This window comes from Manis pentadactyla, chromosome X (genome assembly GCF_030020395.1).
Source record: "Manis pentadactyla isolate mManPen7 chromosome X, mManPen7.hap1, whole genome shotgun sequence".
Taxonomy (NCBI): Eukaryota; Metazoa; Chordata; class Mammalia; order Pholidota; family Manidae; genus Manis; species Manis pentadactyla.
Genome location: NC_080038.1, coordinates 26,622,433 through 26,637,584, shown reverse-complemented (window position 1 = coordinate 26,637,584; position 15,152 = coordinate 26,622,433). Strand labels below are relative to the sequence as shown.

General features: G+C 36.9%; 1 protein-coding gene across 1 annotated transcript in view; it reads left to right on the top strand.

Moving 5' to 3' along the window:
- Positions 1-15,152, top strand: part of DMD (dystrophin) — a 2,193,636-nt gene that overhangs the window by 674,593 nt on the left and 1,503,891 nt on the right. Inside the window, exon 13 of the mRNA XM_036917975.2 lies at positions 4,487-4,606. Within this exon, the coding sequence (XP_036773870.2) occupies positions 4,487-4,606 (120 nt within the window). The remainder of the gene's footprint in view (positions 1-4,486; positions 4,607-15,152) is intronic.

The following is a 15,152-nucleotide window of genomic DNA, read 5'->3' as shown; positions in this document are numbered from 1 at the left end:
TCAGTGTTGCCACCACTCCAGTCTCTGCTCTACTGCAGCCCTGCAGCTGTGCAGCCCAGAGCACTGGGCAGAGCTCTTTATATAGAGTCAATAACAACGTGTTGCCCACACGTGTGTAGTGAGCTAGCTGACCAGAGCCAGGTGAGGATCCTGGCCATAGAAAACTTCACTTTCTCATGTGTGTGTGTGTGTGTGTGTGTGTGTGTGTGTGTGTGTGTAGGACCTGCATGTTGGCAATTTCCTGTTGATTAAACATTGAAGTGGAATAATAAAATAAACTGTGCACATAGGCAATCACTGCTCTTTCCTGTTCCATGTTGCTGAGCATATACTGTGGTGAAGGGAAATACCAAATACCCTCCTATGAAGCTTGCAGGGGACCCAACCTTGTTTTTGTTTTCTATTGCTCTGCCTTTCTATTAATTGCTACTCTTCACCTCTAGACATTGAATCCAATACTTAGCCTCATATATTTCCATGCCTTTATTTTCCATGCATTATTCCACATGTGTGCTAAGAAAGGGCAAAATAGTGTAAGTCGAAATGGCTATTTCTCTAGTGATTGTTCTAAGACAGTTTTTGAAAACCAACTTGGCATAGGTCAGAGCAAGAAGAATTTGGTACCACTGATGACATTCAAAGGATGTAGAAGAAAAGTCATATTTAAATCATAAAATTGGGACTATGTAGTAAGGGAATAACAAATTTGGTCAGGCTCTTTGAGAGTACTTTATAAGAAATAGAATTATTTACAGAGGTATAACAAAATTTAAGTTTGTCAAATCTAAGCATTTTTAATGTTAAAATTCACTTTTGGCCTTTTCTCTTGTCATACAGGAAAAAAAGATCATTGACATTAGGAAACAAACATTGCTGACATTTGTATCTATCTAATAATGGTATAGAAATTTAATTAAGCGCATGACAGACTTTAAAAAAAATCTGGTAAATGTAGCAAATGCATTCATTTAATAAAAATAATGACAAGAAATACATAATAAAATACCTAGTACATATATATATTTGTGAATATGTAAATAATTGATATACTTTTAATAAAGATAAACATACTTTAACAATCATATATTAAAACATTTTAATTTGAATATATTTTCTAATAGGCAAAAATTATAGCATACTTCTCTGGGGATACATCAGTATATAGAATAATTTAGCTCATATTTCAGGGTTAATTAGAAAATCAACCATAAATCTCCATTGTATAAATCCAGCTTTGAGAATTTCAAATCCATAAGAAATAAATATTTTATTGAAATTAATTTTAAAATAGCTTTACAAAACTTTAATCTGTTTTAAAAAAGAGTAGTCTTGAGAATCTATGTTTTCTCGAAGAGGGGAGCAGGAGGGTATACTTTATACCAGTGATCAACACGATTATTCATAGATACATAGATTGGCAGAAAAATTTAACTTTTTAAGTCCATCTTTTTATATGTGGCAGTTTTACTACCTCTAAGAATCAACTTTTAAAAAAATGAACTTTGTACATTGGATATTTCATGGTCTTTTGTCTTCTGTTGATATTGAGATTGGCTAGTAACTGTGGTATTCATTAATATTTATTTTCAGAGTCGAGGTCTGGGAAAATAGGAAATATGAGTATAATGCTGCAATAGCTTTTGTCTTTCAGCTATTGAGTATGCTTAGAAAGGTCATTGTAACTTTATGTTTTAATCTCTGATGAAGAGTAAAAGAAGATACATAATTTACAAAATTATAGAAGAGAAAAGAGATGTTGGACATAGCTTAAAACAGGTACAATTTATGTTAATCTACACCATGCACTCTTCAAGATTTTCAGCCACTGTGGACTTTCCCATGTTCTTTTATTTCCCTCTATTCACTATAAATCCAAATAGTTATTTTGTTTGATTTTAAAGCTGTCAGCTCACAACTAGCTTTAGTGGTTCATTGTGTTAGCACTTCTGCAAAAGCATAAAATGTTGATCAGCATGGCAAGAGTATAATTTCTTATTACAGAACAAATGAATGAGCAAAACGAATTAGAAATCTAAGTACTGGAGAAAGTAAGTAGTACATTTGATCACATATTCTTTAGAAAGATTCAATCAGTTTGACAATAAGCACTTCATGGATAGAACAATGATTTTTCTCAAGTCCCTTTACTAAAATATATTACAACAACTTACATGTATAAATGTGAACAGGATAGCATTATTTCATAGTTGTTTTTAGTATATGTGATTATATGTGTTCTCACTCTTGAATGACAGGAAAAAAAATAATTGTCCAAATTAAAGATATCAACTTACAATACATCGGCAACCACAGTATTAATTTAATAACTATTTTTAGAATTCCTGGCTGACACATCTGAATGTTCCCACTCTTAGCTTATATAAGTCAGAAAACATAGACTCAACATGACTTTCAAGGACAACTCTGAATGTTAATGCTTCTATTTTTGGCCTCATGGCAGAAAGAGTTTTTATTAACCAGTGTAAGCTCTGGAATGTCAAAGGCATGATAGGCAGTATGGAGTCCACACACAGAATAGATGCATAATCATTTTGTTCTAAATTGCTTCACTTGAAAGTGTAGTGTAAAAATCTAGAGAGAGGAAGTAAAACTAAGTCATTTTATAGTGCTCTAAGATGTTGAGACTTGAAAAATAAAAGTTCTAGGGTAAAAATTCTCAAGCATTTGAGTTTGTGACGCAGCCAATCATAATGAGTTCTCTTACATGTGCCATAGGGTTTGAGTAACTGAGAGCTACTTGGATAGGTGCCAAGTATCATTGTTTCACAAGTCGGAACTGCAGGTTTTCCAGAAGGCAACGGGCTTTGTTATAAACTTGCTTCTCCATTCTTTTATTGGACAATACAGTATTCTAAGAAGCAAACTAGATGACTAGAAGCTTGGCATACTCATTCAGAGACTTCCCAAAAATTATTAATATAGTGTGATAAGGTCCTGGAAGAACTGGAGGCCCTAGGCAGGATACCTTAGTTCTAGAGCATCCTGTTCTGTTTACTTCTCCTGTGTTTACCCTCTGTTTATTCCTCTGTTTACATCTGTATATCTTCACAAAAATATTGTACAGTATAATTTTTAGGAGATTGGAATACTTTTTTGTGGTTATATATGCTTATTAGTATAATTATGATTATAAAAATCTAACTCCTCCTATTAGATTGTAATCTTTATGCACTCAGAAAGGACCAAACTCATCTGTGCATATTGCCAACACCCCTCCAGATGGCACCCTTCATTCAACAACAGTTTATTGATCTTTAGTTGTTTGGAATATACAGTGAGAAGGACAGAGAACTTCTCTGTTCTAGTGGATCTTATAGTCTAGTAAGTAGAGACAACAACAAATGACTAACCTAATACAAAAGAAAATATTGAGAATGAAAATGTTATAGTAAAAAAGTTATAGAAATAGAGAGTAAGAAGCAAACTTAGATAGCATCTTCATGAAAACCCTCTTGGAGGTGACTTAAGCTGAGTCCTGAATGATGAGAAGGAGAGATTATTTAAAGATATGGAGGAAGATCAATTCAGGCAGAACAAACAGCTTGACACATTGTGGAGAAAAGAGAAGACAAGTATAGCCGAAACATCGTGTCAGAGGGCAAGAATGGTATGCAGTTAGACTAGTGAAGTAGGCAGGTGGTAGATCGTGTAAGAATTTCAGGTAAAGGATTTGGATTTTTCCCTCTTAGTGTGATGGGGTTGTTTTGGTTTTTATATAGAGGAATGACATCTGATTTATAGTTGAGCAGAGGAGAAGGAACTAGCAAATGAGCTTAAAAGCAATGCTTAACGAAGTGGGAAGGTAATCAGGAGAGGGTAGTACATGAAGATCAAGAGAAGAGGGTGTCAAAAATGAAGGAGTTGGTAATTAGGTTAGTCATTGCAAAGTCAGGTACAATGATATCAAAAATACCTATTTAATTGGAAATGTGGAGGTTGATGGCAACCTTTACAAGAGATGTTTCAGTGGGATAGTGGTCAATGAGAATAGTAGGGTAAGGGAGAAGAAAGACTAACTATAGAAAACACAAAATATTTTTCAGCGAAGAACACATAATAAGGCAGGAGCAGGAGGGGCTTGTTGGCTCAAGACAGTGTTCTGTTTTAGTTGAAAACGTAAAACTTCAGAAGAGACGGAGACACTGAAGAGACAGCAGATAATTTTAAGAGAGAAGTCCCTGAGAAAGTGAGAGGAGGTGGGATAAGGGTCAGAATATCATACGGTACTATTTTCAACAGATGCTCTTTCTATATATTTTCAAGTTCAATTGACAGTAGAAATGTGAAAATTTTGCAGAGTGTTATAGAAGAACATTTGCTTGTAATGGTTCGACTTTAATAAAAAAAATTGCATTAACCAAAACATGACAGAAATAAATCACACACATTTAAGAAGAAATGTTTCTGGAATACAGATCAGGACACTACTATTTTAATGTCTTTTAAAAAAATTTTTATCTTTCAGGTGCTTCAAGAAGACCTAGAACAGGAACAAGTCAGGGTCAATTCTCTCACTCACATGGTTGTGGTAGTTGATGAATCTAGTGGAGACCATGCAACTGCTGCTTTGGAAGAACAACTTAAGGTCAGATTATTTTCTTTAATACACTAAATATGTCATTCAAAGTAATTAATTACACTTCAGAGAATATTTAGAAAATTTATAATTTGTGTATTACAAATATTGATGTAATAATTTATTTAAACTACTTCAAATGATGTCCCATTTGTGCATAATTGCCTTCATTAACTATACTCTTTGCTCACACACTAGCTTCTGGTTCTTTGGAGAAATAAAGGTAGGTCCATTTTTTATTACAGTTGAGTAACATGTACTAGAAAACAGGTTAGAGGAATATTATGTATGCCCTCTTTAAACCTATAGTCTAAGAGGGGGTAAAAGTAGAAAGCCACAAAAAGTATCACATTCAATCAAATAACAACGTAGACACTGTCAGTATATTTTTTTCTTGGAAGCCTTCAGTTGTAGTCTTGCATAAGGACTTAACAGGATGTTTAAGTCATGAAAATTTTGTTGGAACAGATACTTAGCCTTTCAAACCCTAATTCAACTTGAGTCATGTTGATTATATACTTGGGAACAAAACCAGGACATATTACCAAAAAATAATGTGTTTATTTTTATATTTTTATCTTGTCTTCCTACTGGGAAAAATAGTTTTATTGTGAAAAAAGCTGAAACAATTTCAACACAGCATATATATAGGTACCATAACATCATTATGAGAAAATGCAATTTATTCTGAATGTGACACATTCACATATGTACACAACTGCAGATTATATTTGAGGCATTCATTATACCCACTAAATGCCTTCCCTTTCTTTGTGATAGTTAGGGGCCAATACCCTTATATGTCTAAGGATCCAGTCAATGTAGGTTTAAATGGCTTTGTCAGCCCAAGGATGTTCTAAACAGAATTTCTCTTACCTAACCTATAACATAGTTTCTTAAAGCCTTATCTCTGTTTTCTTCTCTTTTTGTGTGAACTGTGTTTTTATATCCCAGTGAAATGTCAATTCCTCAGGTTTCTGCTTCAGACTGCCAATCTCCGACAATGTTATCTCATTCTCTATTGTTAAATGACAAAGAGAAAACTCCAAGTGCTATGGGGGAGCATTTAATATACACCAGTGACCAAGTTAATTGTTTATGTTTCAGTGAACTGGTAGGGATTACAAATCTAAAGGCCTTATGACACCTGATATTATGTCACTGCATATATGATCAAATATATTGTACACCCATAAACACTCATGACCAGCTAAATGCAGGCCACTGCTGTCTCCATTTTAAGAAATTCCACAGTTCTGATAAAATACTGCTGTAACTAATTACAGATGGGTAAAAATCTAATGCTGTGTTTCTCAGAAAAGATAAAAGAAGGCTGGGCAGTAAAGGATGCTGGGATGATGGGTTAAAAAAATTAAGGCAGAAATTTTTCTAAGTTATAGAGTATTTCCAGTTAAAATAACAACTGAGAAACGCTCACTTTGGCATCACCAGAGGTAGTGCCGCTATTTTAAGATTGTGATTATTCCAAGGTGATGCCTGCGGGACTGGGCCACCTTGAAAAAGAAAGAAGTCCATATCACTCACAGAGGGTGACTGAGTTAAATCTTAGGTAGGACAAATTAAGATTGGTGGCCCCAAGTTTTTCTGTATTATCCTACTTGCTTTCATTTTCATCTCATTTTCTGCCTTTATTTCTTTGGCCTAGGGACATCTACTAAGATAGCTGTGCCTGTATTGAACAGCCCTAATTCATAAACACTCACTCTGCATTTGTTCATGGTTGCCTCTCCCCTTAATGAGTTTTGATCACTGCCTCTCCTCTTGGTCCCCTGATTCTCTTTCCCCTTTTAATAGCCTAATTTTCCTCTGCATGGCCCCTACTGTCACCTGGCTTTTAGATAATGTAGACTAGTGTCTGAAGCAAAGTTGGAAGGAATTCAGTGGTGGAAAAGCCCCTGCTTTAACCTTTCTTCTCATTACATCATTTTCCTCAGTCCCCAAAGAATCAGAGCTTGAATTCTATGCCTTATTTAATCATTGGGTAGAATTGCTTTGGAACGCTGGGCTCCATTTTGACTTTGAAATTTTGATTGTCCTTAGGTTTTTCACAAGCAATATAATATCATCTTACCTAGTTTAACTTTTTTATTTTATTATATTTTATTTTACTTTATTTTTCTTTTTCTTTTCATATCATTAATATAAAATCACATGGGCAACATTGTGGTTACTCGATTCCCCCAATTATCAAGTCCCCACCACATACCCCATTAGTCACTGTCCATCAGCGTAGTAAGATGCTATAGAGTCACTACTTCTCTTCTCTGTGCTATACTGCCTTCCCCATGCCCCCCCTATGTTATGTGTGCTAATCGTAATGCCCCTTATTCCCCTTCTCCCTCCCTCCCTTCCCACCTACCCTCCAAAGTCCCTTTCCCTTTGGCAACTGTTAGTCCATTATTGGGTCCTGTGAGTTTGCTGCTGTTTTGTTCCTTTGATCTTATACTCCACAGATGAGTGAAATCATTTGATACTTGCCTTTCTCCACCTGGCTTATTTCACTGAGCACAGAGGGTACTCTGGCTCCATACATGCTGTTGCAAATAGTAGGATTTGTTTTCTTCTTATGGCTGTATAATATTCCATTGTGTATATGTACCACATCTTCTTTTTTTCCATTCATCTACTGATGGACACTTAGGTTGCTTCCATATCTTGATTATTATAAATAGTGCTGTGATAAGCATAGGGGTGCATGTCTTTTTGACACTGGGATCCTACATTCTTAGGGTAAATACCTAGGAGTGGAATTCCTGGGTCAAATGGTATTTCTATTTAGTTTTTTGAGGAACCTCCATACTGCTTTGCACAGTGGTTGAACTAGTTTACATTCCCACCAGCAGTGTAGGAGGGTTCCCCTTTCTCTGCATCCTTGTCAGCATTTGTTATTCCTAGTCTTTTCTATGATGGCCATTCTAACTGGTGTGAAGTGATATCTCATTGTGGTTTTAATTTGCATTTCCCTGATAATTAGTGATGTGGAGCATCTTTTCATGTACCTGTTGGCCATCTGAATTTCTTCTTTGGATAAGTGTCTGTTCTGATCCTCTGCCCATTTTTTAATTGGGTTATTTGCTTTTTGGGTGTTGAGGTGTGTGAGTTCTTTATACATTTTTGATGTTAACTCCTTGGTGCATATATCATTTACAAATATATTCTCCCATACTGCAGGATGCCTTTTTGTTCTGCTGATGGTCTCCTTTGCTGTACAGAAGCTTTTTAGCATGATGTTGTCCCATTTGTTCATTTTTTATTTGTTCCCTTGCCCAAAGGGATGCATTCAGGAAAAAGTTGCTCATGTTTATATTCAAGAGATTTTTGCCTGTTTTCTTCTAAGAGTTTTATGGTTTCATGACTTACATTGAGGTCTTTGATCTATTTTGAGTTTACATTTGTGTATGGGTTTAGACAATTATCCAGTTTCATTCTCATTCATTTAGCTGTCCAGTTTTGCCTACATGAGCTGTTGAAGAGACTGTCATTTCCCCATTGTATGTCCATGGCTCCTTTATCGTACATTAATTGACTATATATGCTTGGGTTTATATCTGGGCTCTCTAGTCTGTTCCATTGGTCTATGGGTCTGTTCTTGTGCCAGTACCAAATTGTCTTGATTACTGTGGCTTTTTAGTAGAGCTTGAAGTTGGGGAGCATAATCCTCCCCTCTTTATTCTTCCTTCTCAGGATTGCTTTGGCTATTCAGGGTCTTTTATGGTTCCATATTAATTTTAGAACTATTTTCTCTCATTCATTGAAGAATGCTGTTGGGATTTTGATAGGGATTACATTGAATCTGTACATTGCTTTAGGCAGGATGGCCATTTTGACAGTATGAATTCTTCCTACCCATGAGCACAGGATGTTTCCACTTATTGGTATCTTCTTTAATTTCTCATGAGTGTCTTGTAGTTTTCAGAGTATAGTTCTTTCACTTCCTTGGTTAGGTTTATTCCTTGGTATTTTATTCTTTTTGAAGCAGTTATGTATGGAATTGTTTTCCTAATTTCTCTTTCTGCTAGTTCATTGTTAGTGTATAGGGATGCAACACATTTCTGTGTATTAATTTTGTATCCTGCAACTTTGCTGAATTCAGATATTAGATCTAGTCCTTTTGGAGTGGATTCTTTAGTGTTTTATATACACTGTCATGTCATCTGCAAACAGGGGCAGGTTAACTTCTTCCTTGCCAATCTGGATGCCTTTTATTTCTTTGTGTTGTCTGATTGTCATGGTTAGGACTTCCAGAACTATGTTGAATAAAATTGGGGAGAGTGGGCATCCTTGTTTTGTTCCTGGTCTTAAAGGAAAAGGTTTCAGCTTCTCACTGTTAAGTATGATGTTGGCTGTGGGTTTGTCATACATGGCCTTTATTATGTTGAGGTACTGGCCCTCTATACCCATTTTGTTGATAGTTTTGATCATGAATGGATGTTGAATTTTGTCGAATGCTTTTTCAGCATCTATGGAGATGATCATGTGATTTTTGTCCTTCTTTTTGTTGATGTGGTGGATGATGTGGATGGATTTTCAAGTGTTGTGCCATCCTTGCATCCCTGGAATAAATCCTACTTGATTATGATGGGTGAGTTTTTCAATATATTTTTGAATTTGGTTTACTAATATTTTGTTCAGTATTTTTGCATCTATGTTCATCAGGGATATTGGTCTGTAATTTTCTCTTTCGTGGTGTCTTTACCTGTTTTTGATATTAGTGTGAGGCTGGCCTCATAGAATGAATTTGAGAGTATTCACTCCTCTTCTACTTGTAAAACTTTAAGAAGGATAGGTATTAGGTCTTCATTAAATGTTGGATAAAATTCAGCTGTCAAACCATCTGGTTCTGGAAATTTGTTCTTAGGTAGATATTTGATTACTGATTTAATTTCCTTGCTGGTAATTGGTCTATTCAGATTTTCTGTTTCTTCCTGGGTCAGCTTTGGAAGGTTGTATCTTTCTAGAAAGTTGTTTGTTTCTTCTAGGTATCCAGTTTGTTTCATATAATTTTTCATAGTATTCTATAATAATTCTTTGTATTTCTGTGGTGTCCATAGTGATTTTTCCTTTCTTATTTCTGATTCTGTTTATGTCTGTAGACTCTTTTTTTCTTGATTAGTCTGTCCAAGGGTTTATCTACTTTGTTTATTTGTTCAAAGAATAAACTCCTGCTTTCATTGATTCTTTCTTTTGTTTTATTCTTCTTGATTTTATTATTTCTGCTCTAGTCTTTATTATGTCCTTCCTTCTACTGGCTTTGGGCCTCATTTGTTCATTTTCTAATTTTGTTATTTGTGAGTTTAGGCTGTTCATATGGGATTCTTCTTCTTTTCTGAGGTAGGCCTGTATTGCAGTATACTTCCCTTTTAGCACGGCCTTCACTGTGTCCCACAGATTTTGCTGTGTTGAATCATTGTTGTTATTTGTCTCCATATATCGCTTGATCTGTGTTTTTATTTGGTCATTGATCCACTGATTATTTAGGAACATGTTATTAAGCCTCCATGTGTTTCTGGGCTTTTTCATTTTCTTTGTGTAATTTCTAGTTTCATACACTTGTGGTCTGAGAAGCTGGTTGGTACAATTTCAATCTTTTTGAATTTACTGAGGCTCTTGTTGTGTCCTAGTATATGTTCTATTATTGAAAATGTTCCATGTGCACTTGAGAAGAATGTGTATTCTGTTGCTTTTGGATGGAGTGTACGGTATATGTCCATTAGGTCTATCAGTTTTAATACATTGTTCAATCCCTCTGTCTCCTTACTTATTTTCTGTCTGGTTGATCTGTCCTTTGGAGTGATGTGTTGAAGTCTCCTAAAATGAATGCATTGCATTTTATTTCCCTCTTTAATTCTGTTAGTATTTGTTTCACATATCCAGATGAACCTGTGTTGGGTGCATAGATATTTATAATGGTTATATCCTCTTGTTGGACTGACCCCTTTATCATTATGTAATGTTCTTCTTTGTCCTTTGTTACTTTCTTTGTTTTGAAGTCTATTTTGTCTGACACATGTACTGCAACTCCTGCTATTTTCTCCCTATTAGTTGCAAGAAGTATTTTTTCCCATCCCTTTACTTTCTATCTGTGTATAGCTTTGGGTTTGAAGTGAGTCTTTTGTAGGCAGCATATAGACAGGTCTTTTTTTTTTATGCATTCAGTGACTCTATGTCTTTTGATTGGTGCATTCAGTCCATCTACATTTAGGGTGATTATCAATAGGTATGTACTTATTGCCATTTCAGGCTTTAAATTCGTGGTTACCAAAGGTTCTAGGGTAATTCCCTTACTATCTAACAGTCTTATTTAACTCACTTAATGTGCTATTACAAATACAACCTTAAGGTTCTTTTTTTTCCTCCTTTTTCTTCCTCCTCCATTCTTTATATATTAGGTATCATATTCTGTACTCTTTGTCTATTTCTTGATTGTCTTTGGGGGTGGTTGATTTGATTTTACATCTGCTTTGGAATGAGTTGTTCTACTTTCTTTTCTGTGGTTTTATTTCTCCTGGTGACAGCTGTTCAGCCTTAGGAATACTTCTGTCTAGAGAAGTCCCTCCAAATTGCACTGTATAGGTGGTTTGTGGGAGGTAAATTCTCTCAGTTTTTGCTTATCTGAAAATTGTTTAATCTCTCCTTGAAATTTAAATGATAATCTTGCCCAGTAGAGTATTCTTGGTTCAAGGCCCTCTGCTTCATTGCACTGAATATATCATGCCACTCCCTTCTGGTCTGTAAGGTTTCTGTTGAGAAGTCTGATGATAGCCTGATGGGTTTTCCTTTGTATGTGATCATTTTTCTCTCTCTGGCCACTTTTAGTAGTCTGTCCTTATCCTTTATCTTTGCCATTTTACTTATTATTTGTCTTGGTGTTATCTTCCTTGGGTCCCTCGTGTTGGGAGATCTGTGCACCTCCATGGACTAAGAGACTATCTCCTTCCCCAGATTGGGGAAATTCTTGGCAATTATTTCTTCAAAGACGCTTTCTATCCCTTTTTCTCTCTCTTCTTCTTCTGTTACCCCATAATGCAAATATTGTTCCATTTGGATTGGTCACAAGGTTCTCTTAATATTTTCATTCCTAGAGATCCTTTTCTCTCTTCCTGCCTCAGCTTTTTTGTATTCCTCTTCTCTAATTTCTATTCCCTTTACCATCTCTTCTACTACATCTAATCTGCTTTTAAAACCCTCCATTGTATGTTTCATTTCAGATATGGAATTCTTAATGATTGAATCTTTGTCCTAAATTCATCCTTGAGAGCTTGCATATTTTTCTGTACCTCCATAAGCATGTTTATGATTTTTATTTTGAACTCTCTTTCAGGAAGATTTATGAGTTCAGTTTCACTTGGCCCTTTTTCTAGTGTTTGTGAGATTTTTGTTTGAACCAGATTCCTTTGATGTTTCATATTTGTATGTGGTGCACTTTAGTGCCCAGAAGCTCTAGTGTCTGGAGCTGCTCAGCCCCTGGAATGATGTTGGGGTTTCAGGGGAGAGGGAGTGGTGCCTGTGGGGAGGAAAGAGCTGTTTCTTGCTTCCCAGCTGCAGTGCCTGTCTCCAGTGTCAGAACCAGTGGGCCTAGCACACAGGTGTAAGCCTCTGTGAATTGCATCTGTACCTGCGGTAGGCGGGGCCTCCCTCTTGCTGTCCTAATGCTAGGGCAGGGACTTCCGGTTTGTGAGCTAGTGTCGGCAGTCCAGGAGGAAGGCGCAACAGGCTCTGTATCACAATAGGGGACCTCGGAGCTGAGCAGCCAGCCATGGGTACAGAGCGTCTGAAGCTCCCCAAAGTTCCCAACCTGCTGAGCAGAGAACTCCTAGACAACCTTGTCCACCTCTCTGTTCCCCTGCGCAGCAAGCTCCATTCCACCCCGCCCCTTCAGCAGCATTCTCGCTGCTAAGAAGCCTCTCAGACCACCTGCCTTTCCTTTGCCCCAGGGCATTCAGATGTTGATCCCTGTCCTGCACAAACAGCTGGAATCTTAATCTCTCTAAGTATTCCTCTTGTCTTTGCTTTCCAACCCCACCAATCTCCAGAGCACCATGCCATGTATGTCTGTGCTTCCAAAGCAGATCTCCAGGGCTGGGTGTTCAGCAGTCCTAGGCTTCCACCCCCTTCCCTGCTCCATTTCTCTTCCTCTAGATGGTGAGCAGGAGTGGGTGAAGGGCTTGGGTCCCGCCAGATCAAGGCTTTGGTACATTACTGTGTTTCGTGAGGTCTGCTCTGTTCTCCAGGTGTATGCAGTGTTGTGCAGCCTTCTTTGCTGTTGCTCTTTTAGGATTAGTTGTATTAACTATATTTTCATATTATATGTGGTTTTGAGAGGAGTTCTCTGTCTCACCTCTCATGCCACCATCTTGAATCTCCCCTACTAGTTTAATTTTTCCAACGAAGTGGAAGAGGAAGATAAGGTGGTAGAGAAGGAGGAAGAGAAAAGAAATAATGAAGGGCAAAAACCAGATAAACAAATAACAGTAACACCAGTATCCCCTGCATGTCCTAAGAATTCCATATGTCCTTCAGAGACTGTGGACTCATATGTTTTATACTGGATCCAGAGGAATTCAAAGAATTTAGGAAAGAGAAAGAGGTATATGGACTCCATAGAAGGGGGGAAAAACATGGCAGGGACTTGAGAAGAATCCCTGGTGGCTTTTATTAGAGCAAGATCTGTTCATCCATAGCTTATTCCCTAAGAACTGTTAGTGTCCAGTGCTCACAACACACCTTCTTTCTCTGCTGTGGCCTCCCATGTTACCACAATGCCTAACTCCATTTTGCTCCAGTTTGCTGATCCAAAGGCTTAAGGTGGATACCCAGTGGTCTTTACTGAAGAGGTGCAGATGGGGAAATCTAGGGAAGGAAGTATCTGATTTAGTACAAGAGAGAGAAGAGTTACTATCAACTTGAATTAGAACTTTAAAAATACTCCTCGTGGAATATCTTTACATGTATTGCCTTCAATGAACTCTATTATTAAAGTTAGATTTTCTCTTACTTTAAAAGACTTATAGACATCTTTTTTATAAAAGGTATGAAGAAGAATAAAGTTAGGTCAGAACATATGCTTAGGGATCCTGAAAGTTAGCATGACTTATGAAGAAATGTATTCAGAAAAGTACAGTTTGTTGTGAATTAATTTGACTCTCAGAGTATCAGTTTCTCTGTCAGCACAGGTCATAAACTTGTCCTTCACTTTAGAGGCTTCTGGGATGTCAGTACATTGTCTGATTTGTGAGTTATGATGCCGGTTAACTAATCTTATTGAGAAGTAACTTGCCTAAATAGCTGAGATTGATCATTTCTGTAGAGTCTTCAGTTGTGGAGGACATTATCATATCTCTTTCAAAGTATCCGCATTGCAACTGTTTTATCTTCCAAAGAGTACTTGTTATCTTCTTTTCTATGTCCCAGGGATTGTGCTGCATAACAGTGAACAAAAAGAATTTCTCATTAGCCTCCCAGGTTAGGAGTGAGTAATTTGTGAGTCTGCTGCCTTCCTTGGAACCTAGAAACACAATGGTAGCCATTTCTCAGACTCCTTCTTTAAAATCAAATGCTAATTCCCTGTCATCCAGGTCACCATGGCGACTGCTCTCTTGTACTTGCAGTCTAGCTGAGAAAATGGACATTAATCAAATATTTATAAAATGAGCAAATATTTAAGAATGGACTTCTTTATTTCTGTGAATGAAAGGAACAAGCTTTTGTAGCAACAAATTAATCTGACAAACTGGAATTTGAAGGCATGAAATGATTACCTAGGAAAATGATGTTTAAGCTAGAATCTAAAGGATATGTTGGAGGAAACTGTATAACGTGTGTGTAAAGGGAACAGGTACAGGTGGGGACAGATTCCAGAAAGGGGAAACAGTAGATCAAATGAGCATGGCGTCCTCAAGGAAGTGAAAAAGAGCCAATTTGGCTACAATATTGAGGGCAGAAGAGTGGTGCTAGAGGAGGCTTGGCAGGTAGAGGGGGTTTAGTATTGCTATACTAATGAACATTCTAATTAGCATTACTATACTAATTAAAATTAGTATGTGATACTAAATTCTGTCATAATTCATTCAGTCAACAAACATGTACTGAGCAGCAGCTCCCTGCCAGGATGACAGCTGGGACGACAATGGGGAGGGGTGGGGGCGACAGTCACAGCCTGAAACTGCTCTAACCAAAGGCAACTAAATGTAAATTATGGCTATGATGAGTTCAGTGTGACAAAACATACATTGCTAGATGGCCTGTCTTGCTCTAGAAAGTCAGGAAAGTAGACATTAATTAGGCAACAGTAAAGAGTAGGGAAATGTTCTAGACAGAAGAACAGTACTTAATCATTAATTTGACAAATGTGTATTGAGTGCCTCCTGGATACCAGCCAAAAGTCTAAGCTTTGAGGTTACTTATGCAAAAAATATAAAACCTTCTTCTATGAAGCTTGCAGTCTAAGCACACGTCATAATAAATAAGCAGGTGTTATAACTATGAAAAAGGTGATGAGAACTATCAGGAAAAATAGACCAATGAAGGAACAGTT